This window comes from Salvia splendens, chromosome 18 (assembly GCF_004379255.2).
Source record: "Salvia splendens isolate huo1 chromosome 18, SspV2, whole genome shotgun sequence".
Classification (NCBI taxonomy): domain Eukaryota; kingdom Viridiplantae; phylum Streptophyta; class Magnoliopsida; order Lamiales; family Lamiaceae; genus Salvia; species Salvia splendens.
In genome coordinates this window covers 19,719,922-19,733,431 of record NC_056049.1, presented here as the reverse complement: position 1 = coordinate 19,733,431, position 13,510 = coordinate 19,719,922, and the positions used below count along the sequence as shown (strand labels likewise).

At 39.8% G+C, this 13,510-nt stretch overlaps 2 protein-coding genes across 3 annotated transcripts; one reads left to right on the top strand and one right to left on the bottom strand.

Annotated features, from left to right (window-relative positions):
• The first annotated feature begins 680 nt into the window (after window positions 1-680).
• Window positions 681-3,882, top strand: LOC121777595. Of its 2 annotated transcripts, none has more exons than XM_042174898.1 (2): window positions 681-1,018; window positions 1,492-3,882. In XM_042174898.1, exon 2 carries the CDS (start codon window positions 1,500-1,502, stop codon window positions 3,696-3,698), a length of 2,199 nt encoding a protein of 732 aa, XP_042030832.1. In that variant the 5' UTR covers window positions 681-1,018; window positions 1,492-1,499; the 3' UTR covers window positions 3,699-3,882. The 2 variants fall into 2 exon arrangements, with proteins under 2 accessions (XP_042030832.1, XP_042030831.1); XM_042174897.1 differs by having other exon boundaries at window positions 1,477-3,882.
• A 4,892-nt stretch (window positions 3,883-8,774) lies between these two features.
• On the bottom strand, window positions 8,775-13,492 carry LOC121777637 (beta-glucosidase BoGH3B-like). The gene is made up of 10 exons (XM_042174953.1): window positions 13,076-13,492; window positions 12,339-12,543; window positions 12,110-12,200; window positions 11,828-11,973; window positions 10,934-11,177; window positions 10,610-10,714; window positions 10,325-10,507; window positions 10,031-10,235; window positions 9,349-9,832; window positions 8,775-9,125 (listed from the first exon to the last, which is right to left on the bottom strand). The coding sequence occupies exons 1-10, from the start codon at window positions 13,302-13,304 to the stop codon at window positions 9,029-9,031; spliced, it is 1,989 nt and encodes a 662-aa protein (XP_042030887.1). The 5' UTR covers window positions 13,305-13,492; the 3' UTR covers window positions 8,775-9,028.
• Window positions 13,493-13,510: the final 18 nt, after the last annotated feature.

Here is a 13,510-nt window from a genome sequence, read left to right as displayed (position 1 = left end):
TATATTAGTATATCATAAAAATAATGGTGTGTCAAATTAATTGGATTAATAAATACTCTTTCAGTCCACTCTAGGTGACACATCTTACTTGTCCTACCCTAAATGACACATTTTAAAATAGAATCGTCACTTTCTGGATATATGAACAATATTTAGTGTACGGAGGAGGATACTGCTTATATATTGTGTGACATATAAAATCTTAGTTTGTAGGCCTAACAATCAAATGTGGAAGATTATCAATTAAAAAAGATAGCATTATGAACCATGGATATTGTATGGTCTATCATTGCAATCAAATGAAGCATTATTGTATATATAAAAGTATAGGGATATAATCAAATGCAAACTCTAAATATTGTATAAATTTCAAACTATAATTTGGACCGTTAGAAAATGTCAACGAGTGACATAATAATAGCAATAAAAAAATTCATCACAATATCAACGGTTAATGCTGTGTTGAAATTGTATTGAAACTGTATTGACATTTTTTGTTGTTATTATTTTATCATTTGTTGATATTTTCTAACGATGCAAATCATAGTTTGAAGTTTATATAATATTTAGAGTTTGAATTTTATCATTATCAGTTAAGTATATTATCAAAGAGTTGCAATAATGCACTTTCAAATAGAAAAGGGGTAATAGGGTAAAGTACAAAATAGGAAGGAGAAAAGGGTGAGAAGTTTTGAGCTAAATACCCATCCTTCACACTTCCCAATCCTCTCATCGCCCTCTTCTGCCCTCGCTTCTCCTTTCTCTCTTTTCTCCGATTTCCCTTTTCTCTCCTTCTCTTTCTCTTCCTCTTTTCCCCGCCACTTTCAAATTTCTCCAACCAATTAACTGCCTTTCAATTCTCCGGCGGATCTACTTTTCTCTGATTCTGATTCTGATTCTGATTCTGTTTCTTCACTGAGAGTGTTGTCGCAGCTGCCTTTCTCCTCTCTGTTAATCACTCCTACTTGATGTGATCAGTATTTCACTTTTTTGCCCCAATTTCGTTTCTTATAAGCAGGTGAATCTCTCTTTGCTTTTTTCTTCTCTTTCCTTTTTGTTTGTGCTGGCGAATTTGGATCCTTTCGTTTTCTGTCTTGTTTGTCTTTGGCTGAAGCTCTGTTTTGTAAAGATTCCTCTTTTGGTGCGATTCTCTCTGTGTGTGTGTTTTGGCTGTGGTTTATTGGTTGAACGGATTTGTTTGGTTTTGAGGAAGGATATTGCTACCTTTATTGTTTGGAGGTTTGCGGTACAGAATGGTGTAGTGTGTGAAATTTGCTGCTTAGGACAAAATATCTTTCTTTGCTTGTGATGATGTCAAATCTCTTCTGATTTCATTACTTGGTTCTGGATTTTCAGGAAATTTGATTGCAATTCTTGACAATTGAGCTTATACAGATTGAATTTGTTAGATTGCTGGCTCAAATTCAATGAATTGTTTGCTTTATATGTAACTGAGTGGTCTAATGCAATAGATAGAAGTAATTCCTGCAGGCATAAGGATGGTGAACCACGAAGTGCTCCCGGGGAAAAATAACGCTGCAGCTCTTGGTCATAACCAGCCAGTGGTGCTAAACCGCAATCACAACATAGTTATTGCTCAAAACCATGATGGCATGGAGATGGGTCAGGCTCACGAACAAGATGCCTTGCTTGGGCAGGGTCATGACGGTCAGAATGATGATCCTCAATATGATGAGCAAGAGAATGGTTTGTCGATGGAGGAGAAACCTGATCATGATATCCAAGACGTGCATCTACGTGCTGATAGCAGTGAGTTGGATATGTCTGATCATAATCATTTGGCAATGTCTGAGAGCCAAGATCTTGACGACAATTTGGAATTAGCAGTAATCCAGCATGAAGACATGGGCATGGACTCTATGCACGATATGGATCTTCACCAGTCTCTAGTAGTTACTCCCGCTCATATTCTGCAGCAGAGAACCCTTGCTATAGGACCTAGCTACGAACTTCACGTTGGGCAAGAATTCACTGATGTCAAAGCTTGTCGAAGGGCCCTGAGGGACACAGCTATTGCCCTGCATTTTGAGATGCAGACCATAAAGTCAGATAAAACTCGTTTTACTGCCAGATGTGCCAGCGAGGAATGTCCATGGCGCATTCATGCTGCAAAGCTTCCTGGTGTACCCACTTTCACAATCAGGACCATCAACGATACCCATACGTGCGGAGGAATTTCCCATCTGGGGCATCAGCAGGCCTCGGTTCAGTGGGTTGCCAATTCTGTGGAGCAACGCCTAAGGGAGAACCCAAATTGCAAGCCAAAAGAGATCTTGGAAGAAATCCACAGAGTTCATGGTATCACTCTATCTTACAAGCAAGCCTGGCGTGGAAAGGAAAGGATTATGGCTGCTATGCGCGGTTCTTTTGAAGAAGGATACCGTCTCCTCCCACAGTACTGTGAGCAAGTTAAAAGGACTAACCCAGGAAGCATTGCATCAGTTTATGGAAATCCTACTGACAACTGCTTCCAGCGCCTCTTCATCTCATTTCAGGCATCCATATATGGTTTTCTAAATGCTTGCCGTCCACTTCTTGGGCTTGACCGAACATTTCTAAAGAGTAAATACCTGGGTACATTGCTTCTGGCTACTGGTTTTGATGGGGATGGTGGTCTTTTCCCTTTGGCTTTTGGTGTTGTTGATGAGGAGAATGATGATAACTGGATGTGGTTTCTCTCTGAGCTCCATAACCTTCTTGAGGTGAATACTGAAAACATGCCAAGGCTTACGATATTGTCAGATAGGCAAAAAGGCGTTGTTGATGGAGTAGAAGCGAATTTCCCGACTGCTTTTCATGGGTTCTGCATGCGTCATTTGAGTGAAAGCTTCCGGAAAGAATTTAACAATTCAATGCTTGTTAACCTTTTGTGGGATGCTGCCCATGCTCTTACAGTTATTGAATTTGAAGCCAAAATTCTAGAAATTGAAGAGATTTCTCAAGATGCAGCATACTGGATTCGGCGGATTCCCCCAAAATTATGGGCTACAGCTTATTTTGAGGGAACAAGGTTTGGACATTTGACAGCCAATATATTGGAATCTCTAAATACTTGGATCTTGGAAGCCTCAGGTCTTCCAATAATCCAGATGATGGAATGCATCCGAAGGCAGTTAATGACCTGGTTCAATGAACGTCGAGAGACTAGTATGCAGTGGACATCCATCCTTGTGCCGAGTGCAGAGAGGCGAGTTGCAGAGGCTCTTGAGCGTGCACGCACTTATCAGGTTCTTCGCGCTAATGAAGCTGAATTTGAGGTAATATCCCATGAGGGGACAAACATTGTTGACATCCGAAACCGCTGTTGTCTTTGTCGGGGATGGCAACTGTATGGTCTTCCCTGTGCGCATGCTGTTGCTGCACTGCTCTCTTGCAGACAGAATGTCCATCGATTCACTGAGAGCTGTTTCACTGTTGCTACCTACCGGAAGACGTACTCACAAACCATCCATCCTATCCCAGATAAAACACTGTGGATGGAGTTATCCGAAGGAGATCCGACTGGTAGTCAATGTGCAGAAATGACTATTAATCCGCCTAAATCACTCCGCCCTCCTGGGCGGCCGAGGAAGAAGCGTGTTAGAGCAGAAGATCGTGGCCGTGTGAAGAGAGTTGTACATTGTAGCCGCTGCAATCAGACAGGCCACTTCCGGACGACGTGTGCAGCGCCAATATGAGTGTGCTCTTTCTGAATCCATCCAATAAAGTTAGGCTAAGCTAAACTATGGTCTTACCTGTGCAGTAATTTTTTTAGACTTGCTTTTAGATAAAGGAATTACTATAAGTTGGGGTGCAAGATTGTTGTCCTAATAATTAGATGACTAAATATATTATTTATCCTATTAAATGGTTGGCTTTCTAGTACAATTTTATAGTAGAAGAATACAGCCTCCTTTTTTATGATAGGTTTGAAATGATCTACTACATTATTGGAGTAGTTTTTTCTTCTTGAATGTTACTGTACATATCATCATGCTGTTTTTGCTTTACTCGGCTTCTGCTCCGGGGTTGTTTGGGGTCTGCAATGGCTTTATCTGCTCTAATCAGGTCCAGACCATTGGTAGTTCAGCCAATATAGATGCTTCATGAGACTGGCAACGCAGCCAACGAGAAGGCAAGTTTGACCTATCTAAATCTGGATTTAGTAAGATAGTGTGTCATTTTATTTGAAATGCAGAGGAATGATGTTTTGTACGGAATGTGATGTTGAATGTGCGATCCAGCCTATAGAGTGTAGTTTAAAGCTAAGGTTGAATGATTCATGAAAGGGGGTTAGAGTATGGTGGATCCAATGCATCAGCTAGGTATAGAGGTTCGTAGAAGCACTGCTTGTGCTCGGTTGAGTGCATCAGCTAGGTATACACCTTTCCTCCTGTACCTGATGATGGTTTGGTTTCAGTCCATTTTTTTTAGAACCCTGAGCAGAGGCAGACTGTAGCAGGCTCTTCCTTGGCAGATACCAATACCATTAGCTAACTAGGAAACTCCAAATCAACAGTTTCCTGCTAAAATCTCTACTTGAGATTATTAAATATTTTTTCTGTTTTGTAATGGGAGTAAAACTTTTAGGTGATTTAGGCAGCAACAAGTAGTCGGATAATCCATTTACTTAAGTTTAGCAAGTCAGGACAGTGTATTCTACAATTAGTAATTCATGCTCCTGTTGCAGGAATAAAATTACACCATCCACTTAAATAGGAAGCACTGTGCTACTTATGTAAGGCCATCCGCAATGGGGCGGACGATGGCACGCCCGATGGCGCGCATCGTCCGCGCCCGCCATCGTCCGCCCCATTGCGGGTGCGTGACATAGGCCGCGGACGATCGTCGCGCCCTATACTAAGGGCGCGGAGTATAACGCGGACGATGTCCATCGTCCGCGCCATCGTCCGCCCCATTGCGGCCTACGCGGACGATGGCCGCGGACGATAGGCCATCGGCCGCGCCATCGTCCGCCCCACTGTGGGCTACGCGGACGATGGTTGCGGAAGATGGCACGCGTTTTTGATTTTCTATTTAAATCTCGTTTCTCATTCATTTGTACATACGAACATATCGACTATCTCTTTACATATTTTGTCTCAACATCCAACCAAAATGAATCTCGACGACGACACCAATAGTTCTAGTTCGTCTGAGTCCGGTAGTTCGACGTCAGAAGCATTAGATGCAGCCGTTGAAGAGGCCATGGCGGCATGCTATGCGGCAATGCAGCGCGAGGAGGAGGCGGCGGCAGCGGCGGCTGAGCAAGTCCATAGGCCTATTCGACATAGGACGTATGCCCGACGCGACCACCCGGAAGCTCACAGACATCTGGTTGAAGACTATTTTGCCGATCAACCATGATGGGGCCCGACTGTTTTCCGCCGCCGGTTTAGAATGTCGCGGTACCTTTTTCTCAGCATTGTTCGGACATTGTCTTCACGTGATGAATACTTGACGTTTCGGGAGGACGGCAGTGGCAAACCCGGCCTTACACCATTGCAAAAGTGCACGACTACTATTCGTCAGTTGGCATACGGCATCACGGCGGACCTTTTTGACGAGTACCTCCACTGCGGGGATTCTACAGGCCGCGAGTGTCTGAAGCGCTTTTGTCGGGGGATAGTAAAGGCCTATGGCGACACATATTTGCGCAAGCCGACTGCCACTGATTGCCAGGGTCTGATGCAGATGCACGAGACGGCGCACGGGTTTCCTGGGATGCTCGGGAGCATCGACTGTATGCACTGACAGTGGAAGAATTGTCCGACGGCGTGGAGAGGCTAATTCACAAGTGGATACAAGGGCAGCCACCCGACAATGATCCTCGAAGCCGTCGCTGACCATCGACTCTGGATCTGACATGCTTACTTCGGCGTAGCCGGGTCGAACAATGACATTAACGTCCTCAACTCGTCCACCCTCTTCACCGAGCAATGTAACGGCAACGGGCCGGCCATCGAGTTCACTGCCAACAGACGCCAATACCATATGGGGTACTACTTGGCCGATGGCATCTACCCACGGTGGCCAGTTTTCCTAAAGACGATCAGTTGCCCAATTGGTGAGAAGAGGGTTTTATTTGCGCAAAAGCAGGAGTCGGCGCGGAAGGATGTCGAGCGGGCATTTGGTGTGCTCCAATCACGGTGGGCAATTGTGAAAGGGCCGGCTCGTTCCTCGTACAAGGAAGTCATCGCCGATGTCATATATGCGTGCATAATCATGCACAACATGATAGTCGAGAATGAAGGCGGAAGCATCACCGATTGGAATGAAGATGACCGTGTATCTAGCTTGTCCGGCACGTTGACCGAGACACCCGATAGAGGGTTACCGTTAGGCTTCAATGAGGTTCTATCTAGACAGACCTCAATGCGCAACCAACAGGATCATGCGCCGCTCATGAGCGACATGATTGAAGAAGTGTGGGCTCGTAACCGCCGTCGCTGAGTTTGCGTTTTTTTTAATTCGTATTGTAATGTATTAATTTTTATTAAATGAAATGAAGTTTTTGAAATTCGTATTTTAATTTATTAATTTTTTTAAATTCGTATGGATTTTGTAAATATTAAAAAAATGATGATGTGGCGCGCCATAGGGCGCCCCTCTGCAGGTGGGGAGGTAGGAGGACAAAACTGATGACGTGGCGCGCCATAGGGCGCGCCTTATGCTGATGCCCTAAACTAAGTTGGAATTTCATTAAAAATGTTCATACAGCTTTTTATTAGACTTATATAGTATCCCATGATTGATGAAACAATAGGATAATGACATTTGAGAATTTAAAAAATTGCGTTTTATGTGTTAAGTGGAGAGAGAAAATAATATTATATTTATATTCATTTAAGAGAACTTCTTCCAAAAAAAAAAGGTAATATGACATTTTTTTAGGACAAACCAAAATTTAAGTGTGATTATGGGTAGAAGGGAGTAAACTTTTGTAAATTAATACTATTCGATAAAATTAACTAATTGTCGAGTACTGATAAGTGTACATAAATTGTACATGCATAATTGGGTTTATTAGAAATTTTATATTGCAAATAAATTTATAATATTAATTAATTTAGAAATAAATTACATTCTGTAACAATATAGAAAAATATTAAAATTTAAAATTAATATTGACAAATTTAAGAAAAAGTAATTTTTTTTATTTAATATTGTATGATAATTTCGAATTAAGTTAGAAATCATGTAAAATTTTGTCATAAATTTTTCATATTATTTTTTATTGCTATAGAATAAAATAACTAATAACAAGATTAACTTGTAATTTAGTTCAATTAAATTTAAAAGTTAGGGGCATTGTGTACATTTATCTTTATTCATTTCTGACCTAGGCCAATTCAATTAATATTCCTTTTTAATAAGATAACATTAGCTATACAAAATCCCAATATATAATGTATAGGGCCATCAATTTTATTAGGGTTCAGATAATTTAATTACAAGTATTAATATTAGGGTTCAGATTAAATTACAAGTAATAATATTATGACAACTTATTATAATAAGAATTTTATTTTATCAAAATTTATACCTATACCTATGATGGCATATCCAACTTCTTTAATTGCACCCCAAAAGTTTCAGCGACCTAACATTGAAGAACTATGCATTCTCATCCTTTGAATATATCTTCTCTTTGTATTATTATTGTAATCTCACTCTATTTTTGTTACATTCTAATAATACTAATAGTAGTAATTACAAAGTGGATAGTATTAAAAGTATTTTTCTTGATCTTGGCCTGGGGAACAAGATATGAACTAATGTTGTAAAATACTGTGAATTAAGCCAAGTTGAGGAAGAGTCGATCTTCTTTTCTAACGATGCAAGAAGACCTCACCTCATATATGGCTTGCCTAGTACTTATGCTTTGATGGCTTCGTCTTCTTCATTGTAGCACCGCAAATTAAGAGCCATCGACGAACTAATTCACACAAAGTCGAGAAGCGGATGCAATCAAAATTCAGATGATAGCCATGCCAAATGAGCTTCTATTTACTTACAAATAACATTATGTATGAATATAGAGAATGTGGATTCAATATTTAACCTTACCAGTTTCATCACCAAATTGAATAGTGAATCTAATTGTAGCTCTCATTTTACATTTTCTGTCCACCATTTAATAAAATAGTGTATTAAAGTTATTTATGTATAGACTATGTAACTAAGATTTTGAAGTATCCAACGACTTTTTGTAAAATTGGGACAATACTAAGATAACGAAACTCAACGCAATTGGTAAGATGTTTTCCTATAATCAATAAATTGAAAATTCAAATTATAAGGATAAATGAAAATCCATTATTAAGGAAAAAATGTATTGGATAAAAAATATTTAACATAAAAAAAACCTGCTAAAGTTTCTGTAACTCGATTCGATCCCGTCCACTTGGCGTCGTGCTATTCCAAAAATGGTGCAACACAAAAGGGCTAAACCAGCTACAAGCCAACTTCTTCCTCTTTACTTTAATGTTGTTTTTCAAGAAACAAAGAGAAAATAGAGAAACTAAGAACTCAACACAACCCCAAAGAAAAAAGGGAAAAAAAAACAGATCATTGCTATTACATCAAAATCTTTCGATATTATTGCAAATTAGAGTCACTTTTCGAAAGGTTTTAACAATGCACGAGTCATTCTATCAGTAGTACTTAAATGTTTTACTGCACGAGTTTGGAATTCATCGAAGACCATAATTCGAAATCGATTGAGGGCTTTGGAGCCCGTTGTATAATATCCTCTCGTGTTGTCAATTTCATTATCTCGTGAAACATTTTAAAAGTCTACTTATGCCTAATTTAGCTGACTCTATATAGGAACACATGTTACATTACATGTGTTATTATTCTGTCTCAACTGTTGATGAATGTCTGCACTTTATCACATATACTGATCTAGGTAAGCCAAGAACATACAGCTATTCGTCGTGTATGCATATAATGTCATCCCTACTCCTACATCAAACGTTCTTCTATCTAGTTCGACTGTTCTATCCTGCAACGACGGTGCTTCTCAAGCTAAAAATTTACCTTGAAAATAAAGACCAACAAGTAGAAAAATGACGGCCACGGCTCCATAAGGCCTTCTGTCAACACCAGCTGATACTGACCTGAAAGAAGTAACATCAACTTCTGAGAAATGTGCAAGAATTTTAACACAGTCGATGTCAGTAATCAGATCAAAAGAAACGCAAATGGCATAAGAACTATATTAGTATAAAGGCAATAGCTTTCGTTGCAGGTAATCAAGATTATCTGATTATGTTTGTTAGAATATGTGGTACGAAAAAACAAATATTTGGCTGCAGTTAGAATTAAGATCGCGTTTGTTACCTTGTTACCACGGACTTGGTTGTGAGCCCAAATCCAAAAGGGAAAAGTGGGTCATAATGAGAATCCCCTACGCTCATTGGGAGTTGATCTACAGTTCGGAACCAAGTCCTGGGAAGTTGTCCCGTGAAACCATAGTCCCCAAATAGCACATCAGCCACTCCCTGGCCTTCACTTCCAGGCAACCAGGCTGCGACAAGAGCATCAATGCCTGAAAGGTATGGTTCCATCACAATTGGTCGGCCGGATATGATGATGACCACGCACTTGACAGCTCCACAGACATTTTTTATCGTATCAGGTCCAGGGTCTGCCATGGTGAGAGTGTCGCTGTCCCCTGCAGTCTCGGTGTAAGGATGCTCCCCAACAGCCACTATAGCGTAATCAAAGTGGTTGGATTTGAGATATTCGCTATCGGGGTTCTCAAGGTATACAACTTCTGTGTCCTTATCAACAGTGGCGTTAATAGCACCCAGAATCGTGGTCCCTGTGATGATACAGTTTGCTTTTAAATGATTAATCGAGATGATCAAAGGGAAGATTCATTCAAACTTCAATTGAAATTACTCTAAACAATTTGTTTACAAGCCATTTTCAGAATTTTGAGTAGAGTAAGATGAATAGATGATGAAAATAACAAGTGCAACTGTTTGAATTATTATACATAGAATGAGGTAGAATTTACCTCTTGTCCCGTTGTTTCCGCTAAATCCCTGCCAACCTATTGTCCATCCACCACACTGGTAACCCAAGTTGTCGGCATGACTGCCAGCGACTAGAATTTTGGATGCTTTCTTTGGCAACGGAAGCAGTGATTCATTTGCACTTTTCCCATTTTTCAGCAGAACAAGTGACTTCCTCACAGCTTCCCTCGCCAAATCTCTGTGTGCCTGTTATTGTTATTAACATATCAGGATCTCAGTATACCACGCATTAGGATATATATATATATAATAGCCCAATGGAATCATATATTTACCTGGCTCCCAAGTTCATTCACCAGACTGAGATCAGCAAGAGGACTTTCGAAGAGACCCAAGTTGAACTTGATGAGCAAGATTCTCGAGACGGCATCATCAATACGATCCATCGCGATAAACTTGTTCTTGACCAAATAAGTGAGGTCGTCAATAAACTCAGTGTGGTTAAATGGCAACATAATCTGCCACAGACCAGAAATTACTTCACATCAGAACAGATTGAACTTAATACAAACTTTACTGGAAAGAAGAAACAATTTCTCTGCAAAATAACAATACAACACCATGTCAATTCCAGCTTGAACACCAGCTAGCACAGAATATGTATAGTTGGAATGTGATGGAGAAGTGATCCGGTCAATGCCCTGCCAATCTGAGATAACGAAGCCCTGTATCCATCAGAGATTTGTTAGCTTAATGCAACATCACAGATTTTTTAAAGTTAATGCAACATCAAAGATAATATTCTTTTCTGACTGATCTCAAGTAGGAGTACATCGCATCTTCCTATGACATGAAATATTGAATCAAGCAAGAAATCGTCACCCAAGTTGAATACTACTACAGATAAAAAGCATGCCATGTATATAATATGTCTCAAAAGATACCTTGAACTTGAGGGTACCCTTTAGAAATCCAGTGATCAACTCATGATTCGCGTGCATCTTTTTGTCATTCCAGCTGGAGTAAGAAACCATGACTGTCGAGACACCCTTAATGATAGAGTCAGAATAGGCAGGCATGTGAATGCTAAGCAAGCCATGCATGTCAATCACTGTGTTGTTTTCGTTAATGCCCTTTGTCGTCCCGCCATCGCCAACAAAGTGTTTCGCACAAGCTGCTACCTTGTTCCTGAGGTGAAAGTCGTTGGGGTCAGTAAATAAAACAAAAACTCATGTTTGGATAAATTCAGCCAGGGACGGAGCCAGAAAATTATAACAGGAGGGGCAAAAATATTAACATATAAATAAATAAATATTAAAATAAAACAAAATATATTATATTATTACATGTAAAGGTACAAGGTGGTGTGTTTTTAGGAGAGGGGCAAATAAATTATTATTTTCTTAAATGTAAGGGGGCAAATAGTGTGAATTTACATATATTAAGGTAATATAATATAAATGCCTACATGCTTATGAAAAATTGAGGTGGGGCATTTGCCCCTTATCATTCTATACTAGATCCGTCCCTGAATTCAGCAAATTACTGAAAACTTAGTATCTAAAAATAAAAGCCAATGTCTGGCAAGACAATAAAGGGAAAAAATTGAAGGAACATTTATCTCAGGGAAAAGATCAAGAGAGAAAAATTCTAATGTGAAATTCTTGAAACTTCTGATAATTCTGTTATATTAAGCTGCAAGAAGGAACTTATCATGCTAAAGAACGTACTTCCAATCATGATGATTATAGTGATTGAATTACTGATGTTTTTTGTCCAAAGTATTTAAATAATAAATAATTAGACATGCAATTAGTTCCGTTCAATTCAATACATACTTTCCGATAACATGTGGGACACCCTTCCTCAAGCCATTTGGAATTTCACCTTGTAGCCCGGGTATAATCTCTGTCATCTCTTGGACTACCTTGGGATCCTCACTGTAACTCTCATAGCATCTTCCCCACCTGGGGTCCCTGCAGACCTGCAGAAAAATACGAACGAGCTGTCAGACTTCATTCCAGATCCAAGTACAAAGAGATGGCTCTAAGCAGATAGTATCTAGAAGAAATTTTTATCTCAAACTGTAACTGAGGGAGAAAAATATTAGTACTCCTTACTGCAATGCAAGGAGCAAATGTATAAGGAATTCCGGTAGCTCTGATCTCAAGAGCAGTTGCATCACCAATTCTCCGCAGAAGGTCAGGATCCCTGTTAGAGACAGGACGATCTTAATCTGGTGTTGCAGAGAATTAATATTCCGTGAATATATAACTTCTTAGACTCTTTAAGGAAAGAGGTGGTTTTCATATTTTAACAATTGATGATCTGATGCTATATAAAACTTACCTAGTGGCTCCAAGGCCAACGTTATGAGGAAAGATGGTGGCGTTATAGACATTATTGTGCCCATGAACAGCATCGATTCCATAGATCATAGGAATCCCGAGACGTGATGATAAAGACCCCTTCTGGAAGTTATTTATCATGTTAACCCAGTCAGCAGCAGTAGCTTGCGGAAGAGGCACACTTCCACCACCACTTAACAGGCTACCTGCATCACGAATAAAGATAGTCTCGACTTAAGCATGAGATCTTCTTTGTAGCCAAATGTAAGGCCTTATCACATCTTTCCTAAACCTAACCATTCATATCATTTACACAGACAAACAATTGCATTCATCTCCTTGCCAAATTTATTTACTATTCCAATCAAAAAATGTCAAGATATATTCCTTTAGGCTGCTAAATTTAGCTACCTTTTCAATATCCCAGTCAACATGAAATCCCACTTCTATATTTTATTAGTCAAAACTAATCTACTTTATCACAAAATAAGAACTTTCTATAGATTTTCTTCAAGATATGATACCTGGAAAGCCCACATTCAGATAGCAATGTTGCATATATAATATAATAAGCTCAACAAAAAACACAAAACCAAGATCACAACGGGCTTAAATCCATCAAGCAAACAAAAGACACACACTTGAGGAGCTTCAACCAAGAAATGCAAATGTAAATAAAATCCAAGAAACACACACACACACACATAGCAAAATGTGCTTAAAACCCATTATTATTACCAATCTTGTAGTCCTTCATGATATCAGGAGTGGCAGAAAGCCTCTCAATCTGAACCATCTGTCCAATCTTTTCCTCCAAAGTCATCCTGCCAAGAAGATCTTCAACTCTCGCCCCAACAGGCTGTTTAGGGTCCTTGTACTTGACGTAATCCTCTTCCTTCCCCAATGCACCACACAGGATCACCACACTCCACAACACCGCCATCCAAACCCTCCCAACCCACTTCATATTTCAGCTGCTCTGCACCAACACTCTGCTCAAGATCCAAACTTGAATAAATGAGTGCCTGAAACTGTGCAAAAATGTGCTCTTTCTAGAGAGATAAATAGTGATGGAGTGTTGAGGGGAGTGGGAAAAGTGTGGATGGTGGGGAGTATGTGATTGGTGATTCTTTCTTCAAACGTGGTTGGAATTGGAAATACACAGCTCGCCGC